This window comes from Lipophrys pholis (genome assembly GCF_963383615.2).
Source record: "Lipophrys pholis genome assembly, chromosome: 15".
In the NCBI taxonomy this organism is placed as follows: Eukaryota; Metazoa; Chordata; class Actinopteri; order Blenniiformes; family Blenniidae; genus Lipophrys; species Lipophrys pholis.
This window is the reverse complement of record NC_137642.1, coordinates 12,646,314-12,670,289: the sequence shown is the minus strand read 5'-3', so window position 1 is coordinate 12,670,289 and position 23,976 is coordinate 12,646,314. Positions and strand designations below refer to the sequence as shown.

Here is a 23,976-nt window from a genome sequence, read left to right as displayed (position 1 = left end):
TGTTTGGCTGGATCCGGTGAAGAAGGGACGGCGTGTGTTTTCCTCTTTCATTGCACTTTCATTATTTTCCCTTTTTTTTTTTTACTTTTTCCTTGTTTCCTCTGAATTATCTCACCATCTTTTTCTTTCCCTCATGTCACGGCCCTCATCCCTTCCTTAGCAACAGCCAAATATTTACCACTCTTGTGCATAATTTCTCCACATTGCCATGCTCAGAGATAGCCATGGGCTTCTCCGTCTAACCGTCACATACTTTGAACTCATGTGTTGTCATATATAAGCTCTATATATGACTGTGTTGAAGCATAGCAGCCCCACAGCTATGCAGCCCTGCCTGCTCTCACTGACATCCGTACCTCTTTCTTTTCTCCATCACAGCCAAAGAGCAGTACGTCATCCCAGGTGAGTGGCTCGTAAATGTTCACGCCTATCATTCGTCTCCTCTTTTCTTTAATTTTCCACATGCGGTCCTGCAGCCGAGCAGCATCATTCTTTCCATTGCTCACCGCTCATCATAAAATCACCCCCATGTTAAAAACCTCATTTCAGTTTATTACAGCCTGGGCCTTTGTAGTTTTGCTACCATTTCAAGGAGTAATATTGTTATTTTATTTAACAGCTGAGAGCTCAAATCTTGGCAACGTTTAAATGTATGTTACAGTCAGAGGAAGGAAGAAACAATGTGCGATCTTGAAGATACTTTACTTTTCAAAAATTTACTTTATTTCCTTTTTTAGATCAGGTTTGTCAGTTTTGGTGTTTTTTCAGAAATAAAGACTCATATTACAACTTAATTTAACTTAAATGAGAGGCTTAGAATAAACAACAAGACAAAATCAGAGCTGGGGCTGCCAACTCTTGTGGAATGTGGAGTGTAAGACTTCTGCTCTCACACCTCACAAGCCCTTTCTCACACGAAACAGAACTTTTTAGCTCAGACTGAAACTCCGTGTGTTTTCACAAAAAGGATGATATCACCACTATTGAGGATCCTGAAGCAGAACGGTTGATGACTGAAGATGCTTATACAGAGGTCTTTAATGTCCTAAACCCGCACACCTATCACACTCACACATCATAGCCTATTTTATTGCTTTTATTATATTTTTTTACTTAAAATCAACCAATTCCAATGTGATGTTTTCTCAGTTCTGACCTCCACTTCAAAATTTAGTTATTGTTCTTTTTCTGTGATTGTTAGAAATACATAGTGTTTGCAGGTGCGTGTACGTCCACATACATGTAATACCCTTCCTCCATAAAAAAAGTCTCACACTAAGTAGAAGTCCTGGAAGTTGGTAGCCCTGTCAAAAACCGTACTACATCTAATGCTTGTCTCTTTAAATCATCTTTTAAATGTGAGGTCATTGACAAAGTACTAGAAACCTTGACTATAAGTGAACCAGCTAACTTGACTTTGGCTTTAGTTTGGGGAAGTGGTTCAACTTTTTAACTTTTTACTTTAACGCTTCAATAAGGTAAAAACTTGTACTTCTCTTGACTTTTTCTTGAGTAATTCTCCTTTTACAGGTTTGATGAGTGAAGAATGTGTTTTGCCATCTATGTTGCAGTTAATGAAATGACTTTTCTCATTTTCAGTTTATTTGTGATTTCATAATGGAGCATAAGGAGGAAAAAGAAAACAACCAAAAAAACTTTATGGCTAAAATTTGCCAAAAAGATTTCTGGAGGTGCTACTTGACGTATTTATGTATGAGAATAGCTAATTGGACCCGGGAGTGGCTGACTGTACCTATGTGTGAATTTCAATGTGATCTATGTGTGCGAGAGCATCTGTTTCTTCTCAGCTCTGTTTTCCTAACAGTCTCAGTAGATAGACTCTGGAGGAAGTGTCTCTTTGCTTTGGCGCTTGCACAGACAGTCAGTCACCAAGAGGGACGGAGAACGGGGGGAAAAGAGAGGAGGACAGAGGGGAAAGAAAGTGTGTCCCGTCTATCAGTAAAGAGCTAAAGAAAATAAAGCCCACCGGAGGACCCAGATTCCTATCAGCGGATGTTTCCGGACCCCTTAACAAGAGCACTTCCAAGAAAATAACTAGGAGGAGCAGTGATGTGTGGAAAAGGCTGTGTGTGTGTGTGTGTGTGTGTGTGTGTGTGTGTGTGTGTGTGTGTGTGTGTGTGTGTGTGTGTGTGTGTGTGTGTGTGTGTGTGTGTGTGTGTGTGTGTGTGTGTGTGTGTGTGTGTGTGTGTGTGTGTGTGTGTGTGTGTGTGTGTGTGGGTGTGTGTGCGCGCGCGTGTGTGTGTGTGTGGCAGTGGATGCTTGCGTGATTCAGTTTCTTTGCCTTTGTGTCTCCGCTCGTGCACGTGCGGATAAATGAATGTTCCTTTGTGTGCTAAGTTGCGATAAAGCTCTGCACCGGCTCAGAGAACAAATGGGAGTACCATGTAAGCAGAAGGAAGATCAAAGCCAAATGTGATTAATAAGAATTTTACCCTCCCAGAATGAAAACAATGAAAGCCTCCACAACACACGCATGCACGCGCTCGCTCGCTCGCTCTCTCTCTCTCTCTCTCTCTCCCAGGCTCTGTCTTCCGCTTGCTGTCTGTCTTTCTCTGTCTCTCTCACACACACACACACACACACATACCTAGACAAACACACACCATCGCTGCCAGTATGGGGGTTCCATAATACAATTATAATGAGAAACCAAGCTGCAGGGAATTAGGAGAACTTCTAGCTCTCCGCCGATGAGTCATTTTGCACCACCGAGAGGGAAAAACCTCGTCCCTCTCCTTTTTTCTCAGGTTTTCGTGTAAATATGCTGACAGCAAAAGTGTCACCGCCGTGCACTTGTGACGACGGCGATGACTCAGCCTCACGTAGTCTCCCTCGGCTCTTCCACATCCTTAAGATCAAAGCAGCATGTTGTACTTTCATTGCTTCCTCTTCAGCAGGAAAAGCCTTTTTTTTTCCTCTCCCCGTTGTCTGAAGAGAAAGTTGCTTAATGAACAGCATTACTGTGTCTGTCTGCCCCCTCCAAAGAGCCACCCTGAGGAGTGACACAACTTTACTTTGGTAACTATAAGAGGGTAGTTTCTCTAAATGTAATACTTTGGGTCGTTGTCAAACTGTACTCTAATAATGTCAGCGTTGAGAGTTTGGGATTAGGTTATGGTTTCGAGTCCTCCATTTCTTTGGACAGATTCTTGACACTCGGTTTTTTAGATTTGGTCATGGTTGTTTGAGGTTTTCCTCCTCATGGCTGCGGTCTGGACACCCCACAGAGTCCAGCTGACGTCACCTTCAAAACCAGGAAGAGTGGATGCAAGCATGCAAGAGGGAATGTGATGCACAACGATATCCGCACAGAAAATGCCACGCCGTTCCCTCTAAATGGAACATGTGCAGACACACACACACACACACACACACACACACACACACACACACACACACACACACACACACACACACACACACACACACACACACACTGAGACACTCTCACAGACACAAACACACACTGTTCTAAGTAGCTCCCTGTGCTCTTCTATTATTGAGCAGCCATGATGTAACTGGCAGTACACTTTTTTGGCACGTAACATCTATTCATAGATGGAGGAGGTGCAGGAAAACGTCCCACACTCCCCATGCTGCCTCATTTTTTCTCTTACTCTGTCAGGACAGACGTTTCTCTGCACCTCCGCCCCTCACCTGTGAGCTCCCTCTCATCCGTTGCACTCCCTCCCTCCCTTCTTTTCCTTCTTACAAGCATACTGTTAGCTCTTCATGCCCCTTCCTCTGTTTCCGCCCTCTTCTCCTCTTTGAGTCCACCTGTCTGCACTCACATCCCTTCAACCACATCCCCTCCTCCCCGTCCTTTATCTCCTGGGCGCTCCGCTTCACTGAAGCACTCGCTGCCCAAATCTTCCTTCCTTTCACCCCACTGCTCCCACTCCATCCCCTCTCCCAAAAATAACTCGCCCACACCCATTCATCTCTCCTATGAATGGCAGGGGAACCACAAGATGTTCTTAAGGGCGTCTGAGGCTAAAGGTGAGGTAGGGAACCCTCTTCTGAGGTTGTAAAAGGACAAAGCGCAGACGTGCAGATGGGAACGGAGCAGATGCGTGACTGAGAAGGGAGAGGAGCGGCAAGGAAAGCATCTCGTGTCCTTTTAAGTGAATTTGCGCTTGCATTTTCTCCGGTTCAGGTACGGAGGACACCCGTCTGAATAACGCCTGTAACAGTGATCCCGTGTGCCCGCCAAAGTGCCGCTGCGAGTCCAACGTGGTGGACTGCTCCAACCTGAAACTCACCAAGATTCCCGAACACATCCCAACAGCCACCACTGAACTGTAAGAAAAAAAAAAAAAACAATTCAACAATTATCCTTTTAAGCATATTTCTCAAATCACTTTGAAACACAAATACAGGTTTTACAAACATAACATTACAAAAGCTTTAGTGACTCTCATTAATATAATAAATAAATGTTCAACATAACTGTGCCTCAATTTTTGTTTTCCATCGACACTCATGTTATTTTATTTATCGATTTGCCTCCAATAATAAATTTCTTTTTTTTTTATTTCCTCTGCAGAAGAACAGTAAACATGAATTGTGCTAATATCTAAGGATGACTTTTGGCAAGATAAACCTTAAAGTTTTGCAGATCATATTTTTGTTTGATAGGAATGAAATAGCATCATCATAAAATAAAGCATTATGTGGTTTATTTGAAGAATTTACTTTCTAATAAGTGACATAACATTTTTCTCTGGGGGCCTTAGAGTTGATCATTTTACGAAGAAAAACAATAGAATTCCCTTCAAATGCAGAGTTGTACACTAACAAAATCGAATATTGAAAAAGATGTTATGAGGATTAACATTTTGATCTGTTGTTTGTTTTACTCAAGCCGCCTCAACAACAATGAGATCACAACTCTGGAGGCGACGGGGGTTTTTAAGAACCTTTCTCAGCTGAAGAAAATGTGAGTGGAACTCACTTGACTTTGTCTTGACCTCACTTTGTTCCCAGTAAACATTTTATCCCCCCCCTCCATGCTTATTTCGTCCTTCCACAGTAACCTCAGCAACAACAAGCTCACAGAGATTGAGGATGGGGCGTTTGAAGGTGCATCATCAGTCAATGAGCTTCACCTCACGGCCAATCAGATCGACTCGGTTCGAAGTGGGATGTTCCGTGGCCTCGAGGGACTGCGGATGCTGTGAGTGATGCAGAAACGTGTGGAATCCCTGTTCCCACATGTGGTCATACGTCCCAACATGCAGAACTCAGCAGCTTATTTCTTCCCTATTTAGGATGCTGAGAAACAACAAGATCAGCTGCGTCCATAACGACAGCTTCACAGGGCTTCACAACGTCCGCCTGCTTTCTCTGTACGACAACCAGCTGACCACCATCACTCCCGGAGCGTTTGACACCCTGCAGACACTCTCCACTCTGTGAGACTCCTGGCTTGTGCCACTTCCCGTCTTCAGTCTTTGATGTCAGATTAATTATGCTCTTACAGCCACTGATACTCCCCCCCCCCCCCCCCCCCCCCCCCCCCCCCTCTCTCTCTCAGTAACCTCCTGGCAAACTCCTTCAACTGTGACTGTCGGCTGGCCTGGCTCGGTGACTGGCTGAGGAGCAGGAAGATCGTGACGGGCAACCCTCGCTGCCAGCGTCCGGCCTTCCTGAAAGAGATCCCTCTGCAGGATGTGGCTCTGCCTGACTTCCGCTGTGAGGAGGGTAAGTCGTACCAAGCCAAGGCGCCCAGCACAGACCGATAGTTTTCCCATCCGTCTTGATTTACCACACATGCAGTAGTTTGTCTTCGTGAGAGGAGATACGCGTCTTCACTTTAGCGGATGACCTTCAGCATGTGTGAAATGAACCTGTCTGGAGTGACTGATGAGGATTTGAACATTTCACTCCGCTCCGCAATATGTGAGGAACAAGCACCGCTTAAAGTGTCTGAGATCATCTTAAATAATGACCGTTATTGTGTGGCTCTTTTGTTTACTGAATAGATTGCTACTCAGCAGTTCCTAAGCTTCTGGTCGATGCCGGGCTGAGTGGAGCTATTGAGCTGTTTGCCTTATTGACCAGTCAGCCTATTTGCACCTGAATGACTGCTAGAGTTGTCTTCAGGCCTCGGGCAGCTTCCATTCTTTGCCCTCGCCGGTCGATATTACATTAGCAAGGCTTGTCTCTGTCTCTCTCTTTCGTATTTTATTATTCACATTTTTCACTTCCTCTTTCTTCATTGTCTCACTGCCTTGCCAACTTGAAGGATTGCGATGTTTTAGCCCTATTGTGCTTTTAGGTTTTGGTTAATCTCTCTACAGCTTAAGTAGTTTGTCCCCATTCATTTTGTGTGCTCCAGGTCATTCTGACAGTTTTTTTCTCCCTCTCTACCTCTTCTTTATTCCCAGGCCAAGAGGAGTCAAGCTGTGTGCCCAGACCGCAGTGTCCCAGTGAATGCACTTGCCTGGAGACTGTGGTGCGCTGCAGTAACAAGCACCTCCACACACTTCCCAAAGGCATCCCGAGAAATGTGACTGAACTGTGAGTTCCTCAACATTAACGATGCTCATGTAATTTAAATCACTTTGTGTTCCAAGTGTGTTTGCCTCTTCAGCTTGAAAACTGTTGGATGCGGTACAAAAGACTTTAAAAAAGATGAGCGCAGGGACGAAGAAGGCTGATCTCATCGTTTAGAGATGAAGAAAGGTGTCAATAAGCCCTGTAGTTACACTCACAGACATTCTTCTCCTGTATTCCTCATAGCCTTCAGGGCTTACACTGATGTCACTTTCACACTCAGAGCCAAGGATTAGTGTGTGTGTGTGTGTGTGTGTGTGTGTGTGTGTGTGTGTGTGTGTGTGTGTGTGTGTGTGTGTGTGTGTGTGTGTGTGTGTGTGTGTGTGTGTGTGTGTGTGTGTGTGTGTGTGTGTGTGTGTGTGTGTGTCTGAGCTTGTCACAACTACTTGAAGCAGAATTGGAAAGTTCCAGACCTATTCCTCTCCCTCCCCTTTCCATTGAAAACTGCTCATTAAAATGTCCTGTTGCTCTTCTGTATCCCCGTGGACAGGCTTTTGGCCCTCACACAAATAAGCGCGCGCACACACACACACTCACTCACACACACACAGATGCACGCCCACGCTGTGCGAGTCTTAAGGCCTGTCATTGTCCCAGCAGGTGTGACCAGGTGTACCCCTCTGCTTTGGGCTTTCATCTAGTCATCTGGAGAGCTCGCTACTCCATCATTATCCTGAGTGTCCTCTGCACCATCATTACCTATCATTAACTCTGAACCCAAAGGCCTCCTAACTATAACCACCAGTCCCCCCCCCCCCCCCCCCCATTTGCCCTTCCCACCCTGTGTGCAGACAACAACAATAGCTGGAGCCTGCAGCTCTGCTTGGAGGGGCAGGCCCTAAATCAAGCATTTATGAAAGAGCCAGACCCAGAGGGACACTTTGTGGGGACAGTCAGCAATGCAGTTGTCTCTCTGAAAGCCTGATGTCAATGATCAGAGCTTGTATGTTGCCCGTGTGTTATCGCACGTGTGCACATGCAAGTGTTTTTAGCCTCGGTCATTTTAAAAAGGGCTTTGACAATTTTGCATCATTGACATTTTATGATATAATATCGCAATTATTGAGACGGGAGTGCTTCGGAATGTGTTTTGGATATTTGCTCCCACTGATTTCTGGGCACAAGACAAGAAACAAAAAGCAAGTTTCAGAACAAAAGCATTTGAACTGCATTGAGAATGGATTGGCTGCCATATAGAGCAGCCAATCCCACTATACCCACTTTTACTCTGCTAAAGTGGGAATTGAGGATGAGTGGGTGGGAGCATTCAGCATATTCAATTTTTTTGTGTTAAAAGAATTACAATGAAATAATGCATTCTTAAATCCTGTGTCTCGTCAGTGTTCCGATTTTTCTGTAAAGCTCATCTTATCATTTCAATGTAGAAGATTCTGACTCCTCTCTTCTTTTATTTTTTTTTTTTGAATTATTTTCTGTACAAGTAAAAGAAAACAATTGTACTAGGTAAAAGTAAATCTCCCTGATCTCCTGCAGTTGTCCCCTCTGAAGCTTCCAAGCAGGGGGGTTGGCTTTACAACATGAAAACCACTGATTTATTGATTTAAGGAGCTGTTTTAAGCTCTGCAAGTGGTTTTATCCTTTTGGAAAAAAACAATACACGAATCCCAGCACAGGCCACAGTGAAGTTTTAGTCACTTAAAACAAGCTTCCACAGTATCAAACTTGTCTTTTAACCACAGAACATTGGTTGAAGATATTTTAATGTGTAGACTATTTCAGAATCCCCACGTTATCATGGTTATTCAATGTTGTACTTTGTGTCTCTTGATTCAGGTATCTGGATGGAAACCAGTTCAGCATTGTGCCAAAGGAGCTGTCGACCTTCAAGTACCTCCAGCTGGTGTAAGTTTCTTTCTCTCCACCTCGTCGGTCACACTGTGCACATCAGCAGAGTGAACGTGTGCTTCATTACATTTCCTTCCAGAGACCTGAGCAACAACAAGATTAACTCTCTGACCAATTCGTCCTTTGCGAACATGAGCCAGCTCACCACATTGTAAGTCCAAAATAGCCTCAGAAGTCTCGTAAAAAAAAAATGTATTTCATTCTCATGCTGACTGTAGGATTGAAACAGCTGAATTGTGTGTACATACATATGTAATTATTTCAATATTGCAGAATCCTGAGCTACAACTCCCTGCGTTGCATCCCCAAAATGGCTTTCAGTGGACTGCATTCACTACGGCTGCTGTGAGTTTATTTTTACATGTTAAATGCATGTTTTTATTGTATATGAACACCATTAAAATAGCATAAAAGTGGATTCACTTTATTATGCTGGCCGAAGACTCATTCTGTAACGGCCTATTTTTAATGCCCAATGTATCTTCCCACGTTGTGTTTCACGCAGATCCAATGTTTGAAATAGTTTTTTTGTTTGTTTTTTTTGGGTGTCACCTAATTTCAAGACAACACTGGAAAACAGCAACTTCACAGGACATAATGGAAGTTATTTAGAAAGGGGAGTGCTAAAACATGAGAGGACTCATTTTTAGCTGTAATGAGTTATTAAGGAGGATATTTTTGCTGCTGACAGACGACAGAGATGCTGCGGCAGATGCTGAGAATGTTTGATTGACTCCAGAGTCCTGAAACACACTCGAAACAGTTATGACAGCTTCTTCTGAAGAAGCACACGTCACACGCACACACACGCACGCACGCACACACACACACACACACACACACACACACACACACACACACACACACACACACACACACACACACACACACACACACACACACACACACACACTTACTCCGACCTATTTTCTCAGTTTAAACTGCTGTGTGTGTTGGGGGGGGGCAGAGTTGTTCCAGCTCCTTCTTGTTGCCACAGTTCCTCTTCAGGCATCTGCCCAGTTTGCCTGTTCACCTCCAGGCGTCCCGAACTCATCACCACTCCACCATCGGAGCCAAGCTTACAGACCCCTAAAAACCCACTGTACAAAATCACTCTGACACTGATTACCAGAGAATGTTTTCCCCGCTAACCGTAATGGTTTTGATTCTGCCTCTGGGCTTTTTATGAAGTTATGAAGTCCCTGATTGTGCAGTCTCACTGACCACGGGCTCCGTGTTGAAGCGTCGGCCTGCTAAATAGCGGAGGTGTAGAATGTAAATGCATTCGACATAGAGATGACGAAATGAAAGCAGCCTGTGGAACTGTATCCAGAGATACGGCAGCCGGATGTCTCGCACTTTAACTCAAATGTACAGAAAGTGAGACCAGGCCCAGCAGCGCTTCTTAATGCTATTGTGCATGCGTCTTGTTTGTCCGATCTTGCGTCAATGGCTGCGTACGCAGTCTACATGTTTGTCATCTGCTGGCTCATGGCCTGTTGGTATGTGTGTGGGAGTCAAATAATCAGCCATCCATGTGTGCTCGTAGCAGGCACACTTTTTATTACTGACAACAAAGCTTCAACAAAGCCTCTTTTTAACGGCGCGATTCGGCTAAAGCCCCCGATCATTATGAGACACAAAAGCGTAAAAGTCCTTTTAGCGTGGAATGAGAGTGAAGCTCGGCCGTCATTAGCTGATGCTGCCTTACTAGTCCAGGCGCGCTGCTTTGATCTCTAATGAAGCAACGTCCGTTATTTCTGCTCTTACTCATTCACGCCACCTTCACTTCTAAAGTGTTCCCAGTGCAAGTGTACTCAGGCGCCATGTGAGGCCCTCCCCCTCCCCTTGGTGCAACCACACACGCCCTGCAGGCTCTGAAGTATATACAAGCGCACACACACACACACTGTCTGGACTACCTTATTGTCTCAGTCAGACGTGAGTCCAAATGGAGCAGAAAACTTTGATGTCTTTACTACTGGTGTGATCAATCATAAGCCTCCCATTAAATGTCAATTGGTGCCATGGCGCGGGTTTTTTTTTGGTTTTTTTTACCCCCCTCACGAAGTAAGGCGACAATGTGCTTCATTTAATAGCCGCAACTTTAAGACTCCACAAAGGGTTCAGAGTTCAAAGTTTGAAGCTTCACCAAAAACCACAGCGAGACGCCAAAAAACGGATTCGAGCGGGACGCTGCCGTGCGTTTGCTCGCACACACCGAGGTGCCAAAGCTTTAATAAAGCTGCACCTTTGGCTTTACACAGCAGTAAAGAGGGGAAGAATCATTAACGCTCAGTTCTTCAAACAGACCAGGGGTCTGAAGCTGGTACGATTGTACGTGTGTGAGTGTGTGTGTGTGTTTGTGTGTGTATGCGTTGGTTGTGGTTTGAGCCGCGAAATAATAAGCTGCTAATTGGCCTGCTGGGTATTAGGTGTGAGTTGAGTTAGCAGAGACGGTGCCAGGGCGTGGCCCGTGAAGGTTTGAGTGGCAACCTGTGGGGGAAGATATGAAAGAAAGCGATAAGGGAATTAAAAAAAAAAAAATTATAATAAAGATAAAAAAAAGCTTTTAAGCAAGGCAGTCACCATCTCCGGGAGCTACAGAGCTGAAGTCACCACGTGATGCTTAAAGGACCTTTGCCAGCATCAAACATCAATAACTAGTTGCAGGTGAACAATTCTCTGTGAAAGTCACAAATCATCATTTTATCGATCAATCAATGGTGAAAACTGTGCCAAGCCAAAGATGAGTTGGCATCGGCTGTATGGACTGACGTAATTACACACAGCCGGAGAAAACAGGCAGCGAGAATGTTTTCAGGAGAGTAGATCAGGTTTCCTCCTGGAGACTCCCTGGCTCCTTTTCTCTCAGGAGATCTTGGCCTGGCTGGCACGCCGCTGCTGGCTTCACGCCCTCAGCATCCTTCAAATACCACATCCCACCTACTCTACGCTAATAAGCCTTCTCCACAGCACACGGGCCAATTAGCGTAGTGTCTCACATGGCTCACGCGGTGTGTTTTCCCTCCAGTCCTCTCACACTGACCAACTTGCCTCTCCTGCATCCTTCTCTCATCCTCCTGTGCAGCTTTGCAGTAATTGTTTGATCAAACGAGGCCGGGGAAATTCAGTTTCAAAGTCTGTTTATGCCTTTATCCAGGCGTGCAGAGCGGACATGTCACGTATCATTACTGTGGACTGGAGCTCCGGCAACATTAGCTCGCGGTCAGCTGAGAGTTTGAGGTGGTAATGACCTGACAGATTACGGCAGCCATCAATCATTCAGCCATTAAGCCATGTCGGCTTGTCACTGCAGAAAGTAGCGAGACAATAAAGAAAATAACAATAAATACACAAACATTACCTACAGTGTGTACATAAAAACACTGATGATTATAGCGCTGATTTTCACTACCTTGAATAAGGAGCAGTTATTTCACCCTCCTCAATGTGCCCTTGTTGGCCCTGCCAGCCAGACATACATAGAAACCCGACACCGGTCTTTTCCAGACTCATAGAGCTTCAGATCTTTGCCCACTGCATAAAGATTAACCAGCTTTTGTTTTAATCACATTTCAGTTTTTAGTACTTTGTACACTTTTTCATAATCAGTTGTTTTATCTGTGCATAAAAATCATTAAAAAAAAAAAAGACTTATACAACAGAAAAATGCAAACAAATAACAATACCAGTGCAGCCAGCTGATATATTAGCATCTTCTGCAGAAACCACCACAGTGCAAACTAAAGTCTATGGGCCACTGTGGTGAACAGCGTGGACAAATGACCAGTCACACACAATCTCACCTATGGTTATTATATAATCCCCAACCAGCCTCTACATGTTAAACTATTACTAATCTTCACAGGATAGTAAACTGCTGCCACCAATGTTTTTACCATTTGAAGAAAAACCTATTTTTGCACTCAAGAATCAAAGAATTTGATCCTTTGTTTTCTGTCAGTTGACCAGTTAGTGGTTTATGAAGAAACTTGGTCTCTGACCCACACTTATCCTTCACAGAAACAAAGTATTAACTTACAAATACTCACATTTTTACACTACTGTTATACATATGTTGTTTTACTCAGTATGGAAACACAGTGTGATAAAAATGGTATAAAGAACAATTTAAGATGTGCAATCGACTTTTTAAGTCATATGCGGCTGCATACACTCACAATTTAGATCATTCATTCTTCTTGTCGGCATTTTGATAATTTATTTGTTTCACTGAGAAATTTGCTGCTTTATATCAACATTTATTTATCAAACAAGATGTTTGTCTGAGAAAGTTGTTTTGAACATTGATTTTTCATGCGGGTAAATTCCATCGATCATTTCTTATAAAGCACCTCCTGTCCTGTTGCCAGTGCATTTAAGTGAGAACCTGAAATTTGAAGTAGTTTCAGTGAAAATACTATGCACTTCTACTTAAGTCCCCTTCTAATTACAGTGCTTTTACTCGTATTTGGGTGTAGTTATAGCAATAAAGTAACTGTAGTTCTAATTTAATACAAATTGTCAGGGCACTTTCCACCTCTGCGGGTAGGTGAGTTTTTTATTCATTCTTGAAACATTTTCATTGTGGGTTTTTTTTTTTCTCTGTGACCTTTCAGGTCTCTTCATGGAAATGAGATCTCAGAGCTTCCTGATGGCATCTTCAATGACGTGGCATCCCTTTCCCATTTGTAAGTAGTGACACACGCCTGTGAATGAAGTGCACGGCCACATGTTGGCCCACACACACACACACACCTCCTCCAGGTGCTTTGAGGTTCTGGTCAGTCAGCTAAAGGTTGCTCACACTGGCCGGTCTGTTGTCCTCTTCTGAAGGCTTCCCATCAGCCAAACCCTCCTTAAATCAAGCTCAGTTCTGTGGTGGAGGCAACACACAGACCCCTTCACTGTCTCATCACGCTTTGACATCTTTCAAACACCAGCATACACACACACACACACACACACACACACACAGATTCTCCACGGTCTGCAGACTTTAGTGCGTGTTTATTTATGTCTGTAATTTTGTGTGAGCGGTGTGCACCCATCATGTGGCTCGGCATTGGGCTTTGCCGACCTGCGCGAAACTAAACAAAAGTGTCTTTGCAAGTCGACCGTCTGCTATCAATCCAGCTCCAGATATTCACATCATCCTCTGGCAGTCACTGATCAATAGACCTATCAATGTCAAGGCCATGGAGGGGAAGAAAAAAAAATAAGGGAAGGACAGAGGGAGCTAAACAAAGACATGTTGTGGAGAGTGGAGGCTGCATAAGAGCGGGCCTGAAGCGAGGGACGGAGGGGAGCCATTGATCCGCAGTCACAGTCAAGTGGCTTTCATGTTAGCAGATGTCAGGTGTCAGCTATTGGCCCCGGCCTGAAAGATGAGCCTGTGTTCCGCTGTAATGGAACAGCATCGATTCAGGAGTGTTTGTGCATCCAGCAGGAGGACAGAGCCGCATTGATTCACGACCACCATGACAGAAGTGGTTAAGGGTGCCTTCTGTTCACACCTCCGCCTATAATTGAGAAGCCCACCTCCAGATGATGTATGGCACAAAGTGGCATTGAGCGCTTAACTTTTAAAGCCGCTTTATTCTCAAAGAAGTAGAGATTTATTTGTTTAGTCAACTAAGTTGGATTTTTCAGTTTTTTCATGTGAGGATGTAGAGACACCTGCTGGTGGTCAAGTGTAATAACAGTCCATCCTTAGTCTGTATCCACTTTAATCGACCATCGACACACACCTGAAACAATTTAATTACTTATCATGTTTTTTGATTCCAAGACGTGCCTGCTAACCACAACAACACTGTGCAGCCATCCTGAACCATCAGGTCAGTAACTGACTGATGTTGTCTGTATTTTCAGAGCCATTGGTGCCAACCCCTTGCACTGTGACTGTCACCTGCGCTGGCTGTCTGACTGGGTGAAGACCGGATACAAAGAGCCCGGCATCGCACGCTGCGCTGGCCCTCAGGGCATGGAGGGCAAGCTGCTCCTCACCACGCCGGCAAAGAAGTTTGATTGCACAGGTAAGTTGGTGGTGGATGCATAAATGTTCTGAAGAAGTGCAAGTGTGTGAAATAATTCCCGTCGTTTTCGGCATTTCCCCAGGTGAAATGGACACTGCAGTGCTGGCCAAGTGTAACCCCTGTCTGTCCGGCCCCTGTCTAAACCAAGGCGTGTGTCACAGCGACCTGGTGGAGATCTACAGGTGCAGCTGTCCTTCAGGATTCAAGGTAAGAATGTAATAATCCCTCCACCTACTTTTGTTTAACAACGCAGGTAGAGAACTGACCACGCTCTGTGTCTCAGGGGAAGAATTGTGAGACGGGTCTGAACGCCTGCGTGAGCAGCCCCTGTGCCAACGGAGGAACCTGCCAATTGAACGAGGACGTAGAGGGAGAATATAGGTGAGGACAACCTGCTCTGAAATAAACACGACAAAACAAAAATCCTTCTCAACTCTGCCTAAACTAGAACGTTTTTTTTTTTTTTTTTCACAGTTGTATGTGTCCGCTGGGCTTTGAGGGCCCAACGTGCCAAATCAACACTGACGACTGTGAAGACAACGACTGCGAGAATGGAGCAACCTGCATTGATGGAGTCAACAACTACACTTGTTTTTGTCCCCCCTACTACACAGGTCAGTGTGCAAAAGGCAGTTCAATTTAACAAGCACCTGCACTGCATTAATAACCTCTGGTGTAGCGGTTAGCGCTCTCACCTTACAATCAGACCATTGTTTTTAAATCAGCAGTCTAGATTTGTTGAAACACGGAGAGCTAATGTTGACATATCTTGCTTTCAAAAATTGGCCATGAATTTCTTCGAAAAGTTTATACTTGCACCGCTTTTGTAATAATATCCAAAACAAATAAAGTGAGCACAGTCTGGAGGTTAACAAGACATGACTTTTTCTCTTGAAAGAAATATGGTTACAGGCTTTTCCTTTCCTTGCTAAGTTCAAACCGACTTCATTTTCAAAATAATCAAAGCCAAAGTGTCTAGTTTTTATGTCATGAGATCTACTTTGTTATAAATTTTGTGTCAAGAGGAATTGAGTATTTATGGAAAACAGATCTTTACTTTTTCTTCACTTCAAATTTTATTTACAATGTTTGATAATGTAAAACAAATAGAGCTTGACATGGCTACGTAGTTTAGATTACAAAATAAATGTGACCATCCAAGAATAATATCTGAGCACAGGGCTCATTTCTTTCCTATTCTTCACTTTGCCCTGTATTGTGTGGCTGTCGTTTTAATGGTTGTTTCTATGCGTAGGGGAAATGTGTGAAGAAATGGAAGACGTGTGTGCGCCTGGACGAAGCCCCTGCCAACATCAGTCTACCTGCCTCATCACCTCCACTGGACCCAAGTAAGATTTCACTGTGAAACACTGAGGAATACAGAAAGGAGAAACACAGATTTTTTTTTATGCGGATCGGGGAGTGGATTTCTTTGTGCTCAAACTGAATTCAGTGATGTGTCGGGATGTTGCAGGTGTGTGTGCTCTCCTGGTTACGTTGGCGATGACTGCAGTGTAGACTACAATGACTGTGAGGAGCATCGCTGTCAGAACGGGGCTCAGTGTATTGATGAGCTGAATGGGTATTCCTGCATCTGTCCTGAAGGATACAAGTGAGGAGAGCACACACTTCGCATTATATCGCCAGATGAGCTGCCTTGGTGTCAATACAATCACTCCTCTCTCTCTGTAGTGGTCAACTGTGTGAGGTTCCCCCATCTCCACTGTCCCTCTGTGAGCTGGCTGACTGCCAGAACAATGCCCCCTGTGTGGAGCGAGGTGGACACGCGCTCTGCCAGTGTCCTCCAGAGTTTGGGGGGCCACGCTGCGAGAAGCTGGTCAGCGTCAACTTTGTTGATAGAGACTCCTACTTATTGCTTTCTGACCTGAAGAACTGGCCTCAGGCAAACATCACTCTGCAGGTATTTACCGGGTCACTTCATGTGTGTGGAGAGCACACTTCTCAAATGTTGAAACACAAAATATTGTTTCCGTAGGTGTCAACAGCCGAGGACAACGGAATCCTGCTGTATAATGGAGACAATGATCATATTGCAGTAGAGCTCTACCAAGGTCATGTCAAAGTCAGTTATGACCCCGGCAGCCAGCCAGGTCACGCTATATACAGGTAAAACGACTTGGACAGAATTACCCTCACATAACTAGTACACTGATTTTCCTTTTCCAGTCACAGCGACTTAATTCATTGTCCAATTTGTCTTTTGCTTCGTCAGCACTGAGACTATCAACGATGGTCAGTTCCACACAGTGGAGTTGGTGACCTTTGACCAGATGGTGAACCTGTCTATTGACGGGGGTCTCCCTACCACAATGGACAGCTTTGGGGCAGTGCGGCCCCTCAACGGGGAGGCTCCACTATATGTGGGGGGTAGGGGCCCTCTCCAGAACACACCTCCCTCCTCTGCAGGCACTCTTAACTACTACACTACTGTCAATCACCTCCCCTCCCCCCTCGCTTTGTTACCACCGCAACCACACCCCTATCCGCCTCTTCATCCCCGTCCTACCTCCACCCAAACCCCGTCCTCCTGTCCTCTTCACATACCATCAGCTCACCTTCTGTCGTGACTGTGTTTGCGAGGAGATACCAATCAACTCACAGGACAAAAGGAGACATAGCTGTATCAATATGCTATAAGCACACATTTGTAAAAGAGAAAACAGATCTTAAAAAGCAAACCTCTCAAAAACGCTGGATCTTATTTTGAAATCCCCATTGGGGTTTTGTTTTTACATTTGTAAATTGCACCATCTAGTGGTAGTAACATAGAAACTGGCAGACACAGTCCTCACTTCTCTTGTTCGTGTTTGCATGTATCGTCATGACTTTCATGTGTAATTTAGCCACTTTTGAAAATGTAGGTGATAAATAGGGAAACAAAACCCCGACTCATCTTTGAAGCCACACCGGCCCAAAGTTCGGGTTTACATGGGATTTGTTTCGCAGTGGCATATAATGTTTGCAGTTTGTTTCTTTGCTGTGAAGTGTAATGTCGTGCTGTTCTGTATTTGGTTGGGATAACACTAAAAGATACGTCCTCCATACCGTCTCTCCCTCCTGCTGTCTTCTTTTTCAAAAATGATGTGTCTTGTTGGTGCACAGGCAAATAACTAGTCATACATTAAAATGATCAAATCTAAATGTACCAATGGGACCCACATGTTTGAAAATGGTCTTTTCCATTATTCTCATACCAGCCCCGTGTTAGTTGTTTGTTCGTGGCCCAGCTCAGGCATCTTCACATAGATTAACGCATCTTTTCTGGCTCCTCCTCCAGGCATGCCGGTGGATGTGCACTCTGGCCCCTTCCGACTTTGGCAGATCCAGAACGGTTCCAGTTTCCACGGCTGCATCCAGAACCTGTACATCAACAACGAGCTGCAGGACTTCACTAAGACCCAGATGAAGCCTGGCGTGGTGCCGGGCTGCGAGCCCTGCAAGAAGATTTACTGCTTACACGGCATCTGCCAGCCTGACGGAGCCCAGGGACCGGTGTGCCACTGCCAGCCGGGCTGGAGCGGGCCGCACTGTGACCAGCCTTCTGCTAACCCCTGCCAGGGCAGCAAGTAGGTTTGGAAATGGGGAAAAGCTCATTGTACTTGAGGAACAATATGTTTAATTTCATTCTTATCTCTAGATGTTGGCTGTTATAAGAATATTAGTTAACAGACTCACTACGCCATCTGGTGGCAGACAAATTATGCGACTGGACAGCAGAGGCTTTCTGTCTTTTATGTGACAAACGTGTATTTCCCTTGCGAGCTTAAAATGTTGATTGAGGTTTTTGCGTCTCTCACCAGATGTGTCCATGGAAAATGCATCCCACTGGACGCCCAGTCTTACCGCTGTGAGTGTGTGGAAGGTTACCGCGGTGCCCTGTGTAACCAACAGGGGGAGCTGTTTAACCCGTGCCGTAGGCTGTCCTGCAAACACGGTCGCTGCCAGATCTCCGACACGGGAGACGCTTACTGCCACTGTGAAAGTGGTTACACTGGGGAACTGTGCGACGCAGGTTGGTTTGCTCTCTCAGTATTCTCCGAAAATACCGTTTCGAAACAGTGATATTCAATTTTACCAAAACCTTTTTTTTTTTTTTTTTTGTTAAGAATCTGAGTGCCGAGGGGATCCCATGCGAGACTTCTACCAGGTCCAGCGAGGCTATGCAATCTGCCAGACGACACGCATGGTCTCTTGGGTGGAGTGCACCGGGGTGTGCGACACCGGGGCCTGCTGCGCCAGCCAGAGAATGAAACGCCGGAAATACACCTTCGAGTGCAGCGATGGCACCTCCTTCAGTGAGGAGGTGGAAAAGACCATCAAGTGTGGCTGCGTGGGCTGCATGTAGCGCCGCTCGCTCACATTACCCACTGCTGCTGCCGAGCAGAAGATGGAACGAAAGGAAAGAGGGAAGGAAGGAAGAGGGAAGCAAAGGAGGGAAAGAAAGAGAGAGAGATTATAATGAATATATATAAAACCTCTATCTATATATTATGGACAACAATGTTTGTAAAATAGGACATTTCCTCCCCTTCCAAGGGTGTGTGACCTACAGTAGCACAGAGAAACCAACATCATGAGCAACAATGTAGAAGAGACAACAACAGCAACAAAACCATCTGCAACATTGTTCCAAGGAGTCCAGAGAATTTGTTCAGGACGAAGTATCCCTCCAACCTAAATTACCCAGTGTGAATTCCCCATCCATCTGCAAGGCCTCTGACAGACATGCCGCCATCTACCATCTCCGATTTCGTGGAGGCAATGAGGACAGTGGGATGAAAGCTGGAGAAGGATAGCAGAAGAAGAAGAAGTTCAAAAAAAAAATGGGGAAAAAAAAGGAGACCCAGATGGACACGAGGGGAGAGCTGGACCGTTTGACTTGGCAAAGCTATCTTGAGTTGAGCTTGGCTGGGTTTACCTGGACTGAGCTCGATATGGTTTGGGTTGAGTTGAAGTCGTGGTTGGTTTGGTGTATCAACGTCTCTGCCAGGATACAGTCATCCATCCACTCATGCACATGTAGAGGCGAACAAAGAGAGAGAGGAAACATAGGGCGAGAGTGGCACATAATCTGGTGCAGATGTGGCGGCTTGGAGGCGAGGTGGCCTGGTTTCGCAGCTGCTTGGCTGTGAGCTACTGTAACATAGAAACTCCATAAAAGATAAGAGACTGCACTGACTGGCAGCACTGAGGCGGCAGTCACACACCTCTCTGAAGTACATGATCACACATGCATGGCAAACATTCATCCACACAAGGCGAGCGGGCTCGTGGGGGAACGGGCAAACCAGTCTGGTGCTGGTGACGCTCAGCGGCTCTCACCGGCGCCCCCTGCCCCCCTCCCCCCCAGCAGCATGTATCGCCTCAGGGTTAGGCTGATTGGCGTAACCCCGCCGGGCTCCCTTCAATGCCTGCAGTATTAAACTTGTGCCGTTGCATGTGTGGAGAAGAGTTTGCAGACAAATAGAAGTTCTTAAAATCAGTATAAATGTTGTTATAAAACAAAAGGTGGCAGAATCATCTTCTGGATTTTGTTTTGTTCGGTCCAATTTTTATTTTTTTTTCATATTGATATTTTTGTTTCGTTATATTTTGTCTCATGATGTAACCTAACTCCTTTAGCAGCCCTGACCTTCCCCTTCAACCCTTTATATAGAAATGCCTAACAGATTCTAATATATATATATATTTGTATTTCGTTTTGGTATAGTATTTTTCTATGTTAAAGAGTCCGTTTCTGAAATGTTTGGGAGGGATGGAGAAGCATTCATTTGGTTCTGTAGGTGTTTTGATTTGTTGATATTACGTGCTCCCACAAGGTTAATTCATGAATCAATTGGCCAAAAAAACAAAATGCAGCAGCCGGTCGGCCTTGCTGCATAAGAGGCAGTATTGGTCTAGAAATATGTTTATTATTGTATATGTTGTCTTCCATGTGAATATCACATCTTATTCATAAGAGTCTGTGCTTGTTTTTATTTATTTGATCTAAAAGCAGTTTTCCTGTAGGAAATGGAGAAAAAAAAACATTATTCTTACTGGCAGTAGGATGTTTTCAAAAGCAGGAAAAAGATTTTGAATAACTCATTAAAAAAAATAGCAAAAAGGGTACCGGTATTTGAAACGTCGATCGCTGATGACAGTGTTTCCCTTCTCTTGCTCAGACATTCCTCATATTCTGCATGTGGTGGAGAGGACGGAGCGAAGAATAAAAATCCCCCACACAAGCACACTCAAAGGCTTCGGGTTGTTTTCCTTGTGTTGGAAGTGCTCGGGCGCATCAATCATTTCCACCATTATAGAGATCTGCCATCTTTAGAAAGGTGATTGTCTTTTTTTTCTGGGGTTTTTTTTCTCTCTTTTTTTTATTTCAACCGAGTGAGAGAAAAAAAAAGTCAAGCTCAACTGATCATAAGCTGCTGTCAAGCCACAAGAATCAGGATGAAGTTGCCTCTGTGGACATGTTGAAAGGTATAATCATCCTCGATCTCCTTTAAATGGGCGACTGTGTGAAGCATTACATGCCTGCTGCTGACAGATTCCAAACAAGGTCTGGACATTTTACGATGCCTGTCAGTTCTGACTGTCCGTACAAAAAAAAAAAAGAAGAAGAAAAAGAAATGGTGCCAATTTACAGTGAACAGTCATACCTGAATGTATAAATGTGTATAGATAAATATGACCTATGCTTATTCATGAAGTGGTAACTTTTAGCTGTTATTTAGTTTCCATTGTAAGATATAGAAAATCACACCCGGTTTGAATAGGAGAAAATGCATCGGGATGGTGTGAGGCTCTGTTCCCCCTGCAGACTGGGACTATATTTATCCATTTTGCTGATCTAAATGTTCAAAGTCTCTTTATAGTGTGAAAGGCTGCAAACGCAGATCTCAGCCGGCGACAACGTCACATCACGGAGCTCCTGTCCATATTGCTACCCATGTTAACTTTGTTTTACATGCTGTTGATGTGATCCCAGTGGTGTGCAATAACATTCAAGATCTGTTCAAGGATACCGATGAACCGTCACTGTAATGCTTAAGCTGTGCGCCTCGTAAAGGTGCATATTTAGTCGAATGTGACTTTCTTTTTATGTCCTCCTTCCCTCCCTCCGCACCGGTCCGTACTGGACGGGTGCATCTCAACATCCTGGTAGACATCTTAGTGGTGCTTGTGCTATATTGAGATGTAAATTAAGTTGTCTGGTCACGCGGCAAGAAACACAGATTCTTCCATCCTATGGACTATATACATAAATGTTATTGTGAACAACACAATGTCTCTGTTGTATTGAAATGGTGCAAAAACTTAAGAAATATTCCCAGTTGGGTTCTGTCTGTTCGATTTTACGTTACCGGACCGATGGTGGGGTTGAACTGAAAACTCAATAATGCTGAATGTATGTAGTGCCACCGACAAAATGTTTACCAAACCTCCACTCTTTTCATTAATTAAACTTAAATGTGTGTGCTTTTAAAGATGCCTCTGTCCTTTTTTAAAAAGTCATATTGATAAAATGATGACAAAAGAAAACAAAAAGGAAAAGTGTGTTGATTCTGGATTTCAATTCAAGTTCGCAATGTGAAAAAGTAAATCACAATGCAACATGTAAAGACAAAATTTAAAACGTTAAAATTAAGTAAAAAGACTGTGTGACGTGAATAATGTGAAAGTCAAATGTGTATGAATTTTGAATATCAAAAATAGAAGAAAGAAAATACAATACAAATACAAAAAATACAAGACTAACATGAAAGAATGGAAAAAAGAAAAGTAAAGAACAAAGAGAATATATATATATATAGATATAAAATATTAATAAAAGTCAAAATGTCATTGAAAAAAACCAATATTAAATATTTAAATGTCAAGAAGGAAAACTTCATTTCAATAAATTCTTAATATTATGACTCATTTCATCCATTCATAATGACTTTCATCAAGAAATATTAAGGTGAAAATATGTTCTGATATATTGTTGTGTACGATGGTTCTTTTCATCAGTAGGACTCTGATTGCCTTTTTTTTTTTTTTTTTTTTGTGGAAACTAGGATTTGTAGTTTATTAAATAACCTCCAACATTTTGTCAACTGGTGTTTATTTTAAATAATCTCAAGTCTGTCTTAATAGTAAAGGTTTGTATGATACAAGCTCTGCCAAGATGGAGAAAATGAAATCACATTTTTCTTTAAGTAATTAATGTTCATGGAAATTAAATCTCCAAACACAAATTGTTCTTGGAACACATATGTTATTGCAAGTGGAAAACGGCACACTGTTAATGTTGGGCTCAATTGTCAACAATTGTGACGACATTTGACCAACTAAAACTTTGAGCTATCTGACAAAGAGGACCAGACGGTGTTGAGCTCCAAGAGGGAAATCAAATCTGCTTTTTTTTTTGTGTGTGTATCATATCGCGTGACGACAAACTTTCTCAATGCATGTACGTTTGTCCAAAACTCCAAGGACAAAGCTCAACATGTCGTCTGGAGGTTTCCTGTTGACCTTTCCAGGAATTGTCCTGCTTCATTTGGGATGGACACATTTTGAATGTCTGAAAAAGAAGCTATTACCGTCGATGCGTTCACACTATTGCACTTGAATAAACATGTATGCAAATCACATACAAATATGAGCACAACGCTCAATACTCACCACGGGAACCGGCTCTGCTCACACTTGTGTAGGTGAGGGTGGTGGAATCTTCCCAGCATCCACAGTGCTATTCTCCTCCTAAAGTGAAATCTGCTCCTCAGGAGCAGGGTCACTGGGTGCCCTTCCTTTTCACCAAGAACAGTGTGGTCTTCTGTGTCTCCACTGATCTAACTACTGTAGATAATGTGCTGCATGTATAAAGGAGATAGCCCAGGAGTCAATGACTTGTGCCTAATTTTCATGTTTGGTTGTTTTTTTTGGGGGGGGCAGATTTTCAACTAGGTAGATGGACCAAGAACAAACCACATAAGTTCATAAGTTGTGTACGCAACATCGCTCCCAGACTTTGTATTGATATCAAGAAGCTCATGCAACAGGAAGGAGCGTTTCAAAAAGCCGAAGGCCGCTGGGTACTGCCCTCCTGCAGACATGAGATAGTGAAGCAGGGGTTTCCTCCTCGAACCAGCCGTTCACCCTGTCGTCTCATTGGAGGGCATTTATTTAAGAGGGATCGTTCAAAACTGGAAACCGAAGAAGCAGATCCTTTCCCTCATTAAATAAGTATTTGTTTACGATTGCGCGTGAGAATCAGTAAAACATCTTCCCCTTTTATTTTCTACTACTCTCACTATCTGTCCTGCTGCTGATGCTTCTATTCACTCAAAGTTAAGATTTTCTTTGACATGACTATTTTCCACCATTGGAGCATAAGAACTAACTGTGTGTTGCATCCACTGGACTAGTGGTTAGCACTCTCACTTCACGACCAGGGTGATGACGTTTGAGTCCAGGCCCTCTCTGTTTATACGCT

The 23,976-nt window shown here is 43.9% G+C and overlaps 1 protein-coding gene across 2 annotated transcripts in view; it reads left to right on the top strand.

Annotated features, from left to right (window-relative positions):
- The window catches only part of slit1a (slit homolog 1a), a 94,636-nt gene extending 72,660 nt beyond the window's left edge, over positions 1–21,976 (top strand). Inside the window, exons 15-37 of one of the 2 annotated variants that reach the window (XM_080481267.1) lie at positions 379–402; positions 4,178–4,322; positions 4,886–4,960; positions 5,054–5,197; positions 5,292–5,435; positions 5,558–5,724; positions 6,411–6,543; positions 8,374–8,442; positions 8,525–8,596; positions 8,719–8,790; positions 13,068–13,139; positions 14,323–14,486; positions 14,569–14,693; positions 14,770–14,867; positions 14,961–15,100; positions 15,742–15,835; positions 15,961–16,098; positions 16,179–16,407; positions 16,483–16,613; positions 16,720–16,874; positions 17,785–18,073; positions 18,308–18,519; positions 18,614–21,976. In XM_080481267.1, the coding sequence (XP_080337393.1) occupies positions 379–402; positions 4,178–4,322; positions 4,886–4,960; positions 5,054–5,197; positions 5,292–5,435; positions 5,558–5,724; positions 6,411–6,543; positions 8,374–8,442; positions 8,525–8,596; positions 8,719–8,790; positions 13,068–13,139; positions 14,323–14,486; positions 14,569–14,693; positions 14,770–14,867; positions 14,961–15,100; positions 15,742–15,835; positions 15,961–16,098; positions 16,179–16,407; positions 16,483–16,613; positions 16,720–16,874; positions 17,785–18,073; positions 18,308–18,519; positions 18,614–18,852 (3,131 nt within the window). In that variant the 3' untranslated portion in view covers positions 18,853–21,976. Of the gene's footprint in view, positions 1–378; positions 403–4,177; positions 4,323–4,885; positions 4,961–5,053; positions 5,198–5,291; positions 5,436–5,557; positions 5,725–6,410; positions 6,544–8,373; positions 8,443–8,524; positions 8,597–8,718; positions 8,791–13,067; positions 13,140–14,322; positions 14,487–14,568; positions 14,694–14,769; positions 14,868–14,960; positions 15,101–15,741; positions 15,836–15,960; positions 16,099–16,178; positions 16,408–16,482; positions 16,614–16,719; positions 16,914–17,784; positions 18,074–18,307; positions 18,520–18,613 lie in introns of both variants that reach the window. The other variant, XM_080481266.1, reaches the window with a different exon arrangement.
- The last annotated feature ends 2,000 nt before the right edge of the window (positions 21,977–23,976 follow it).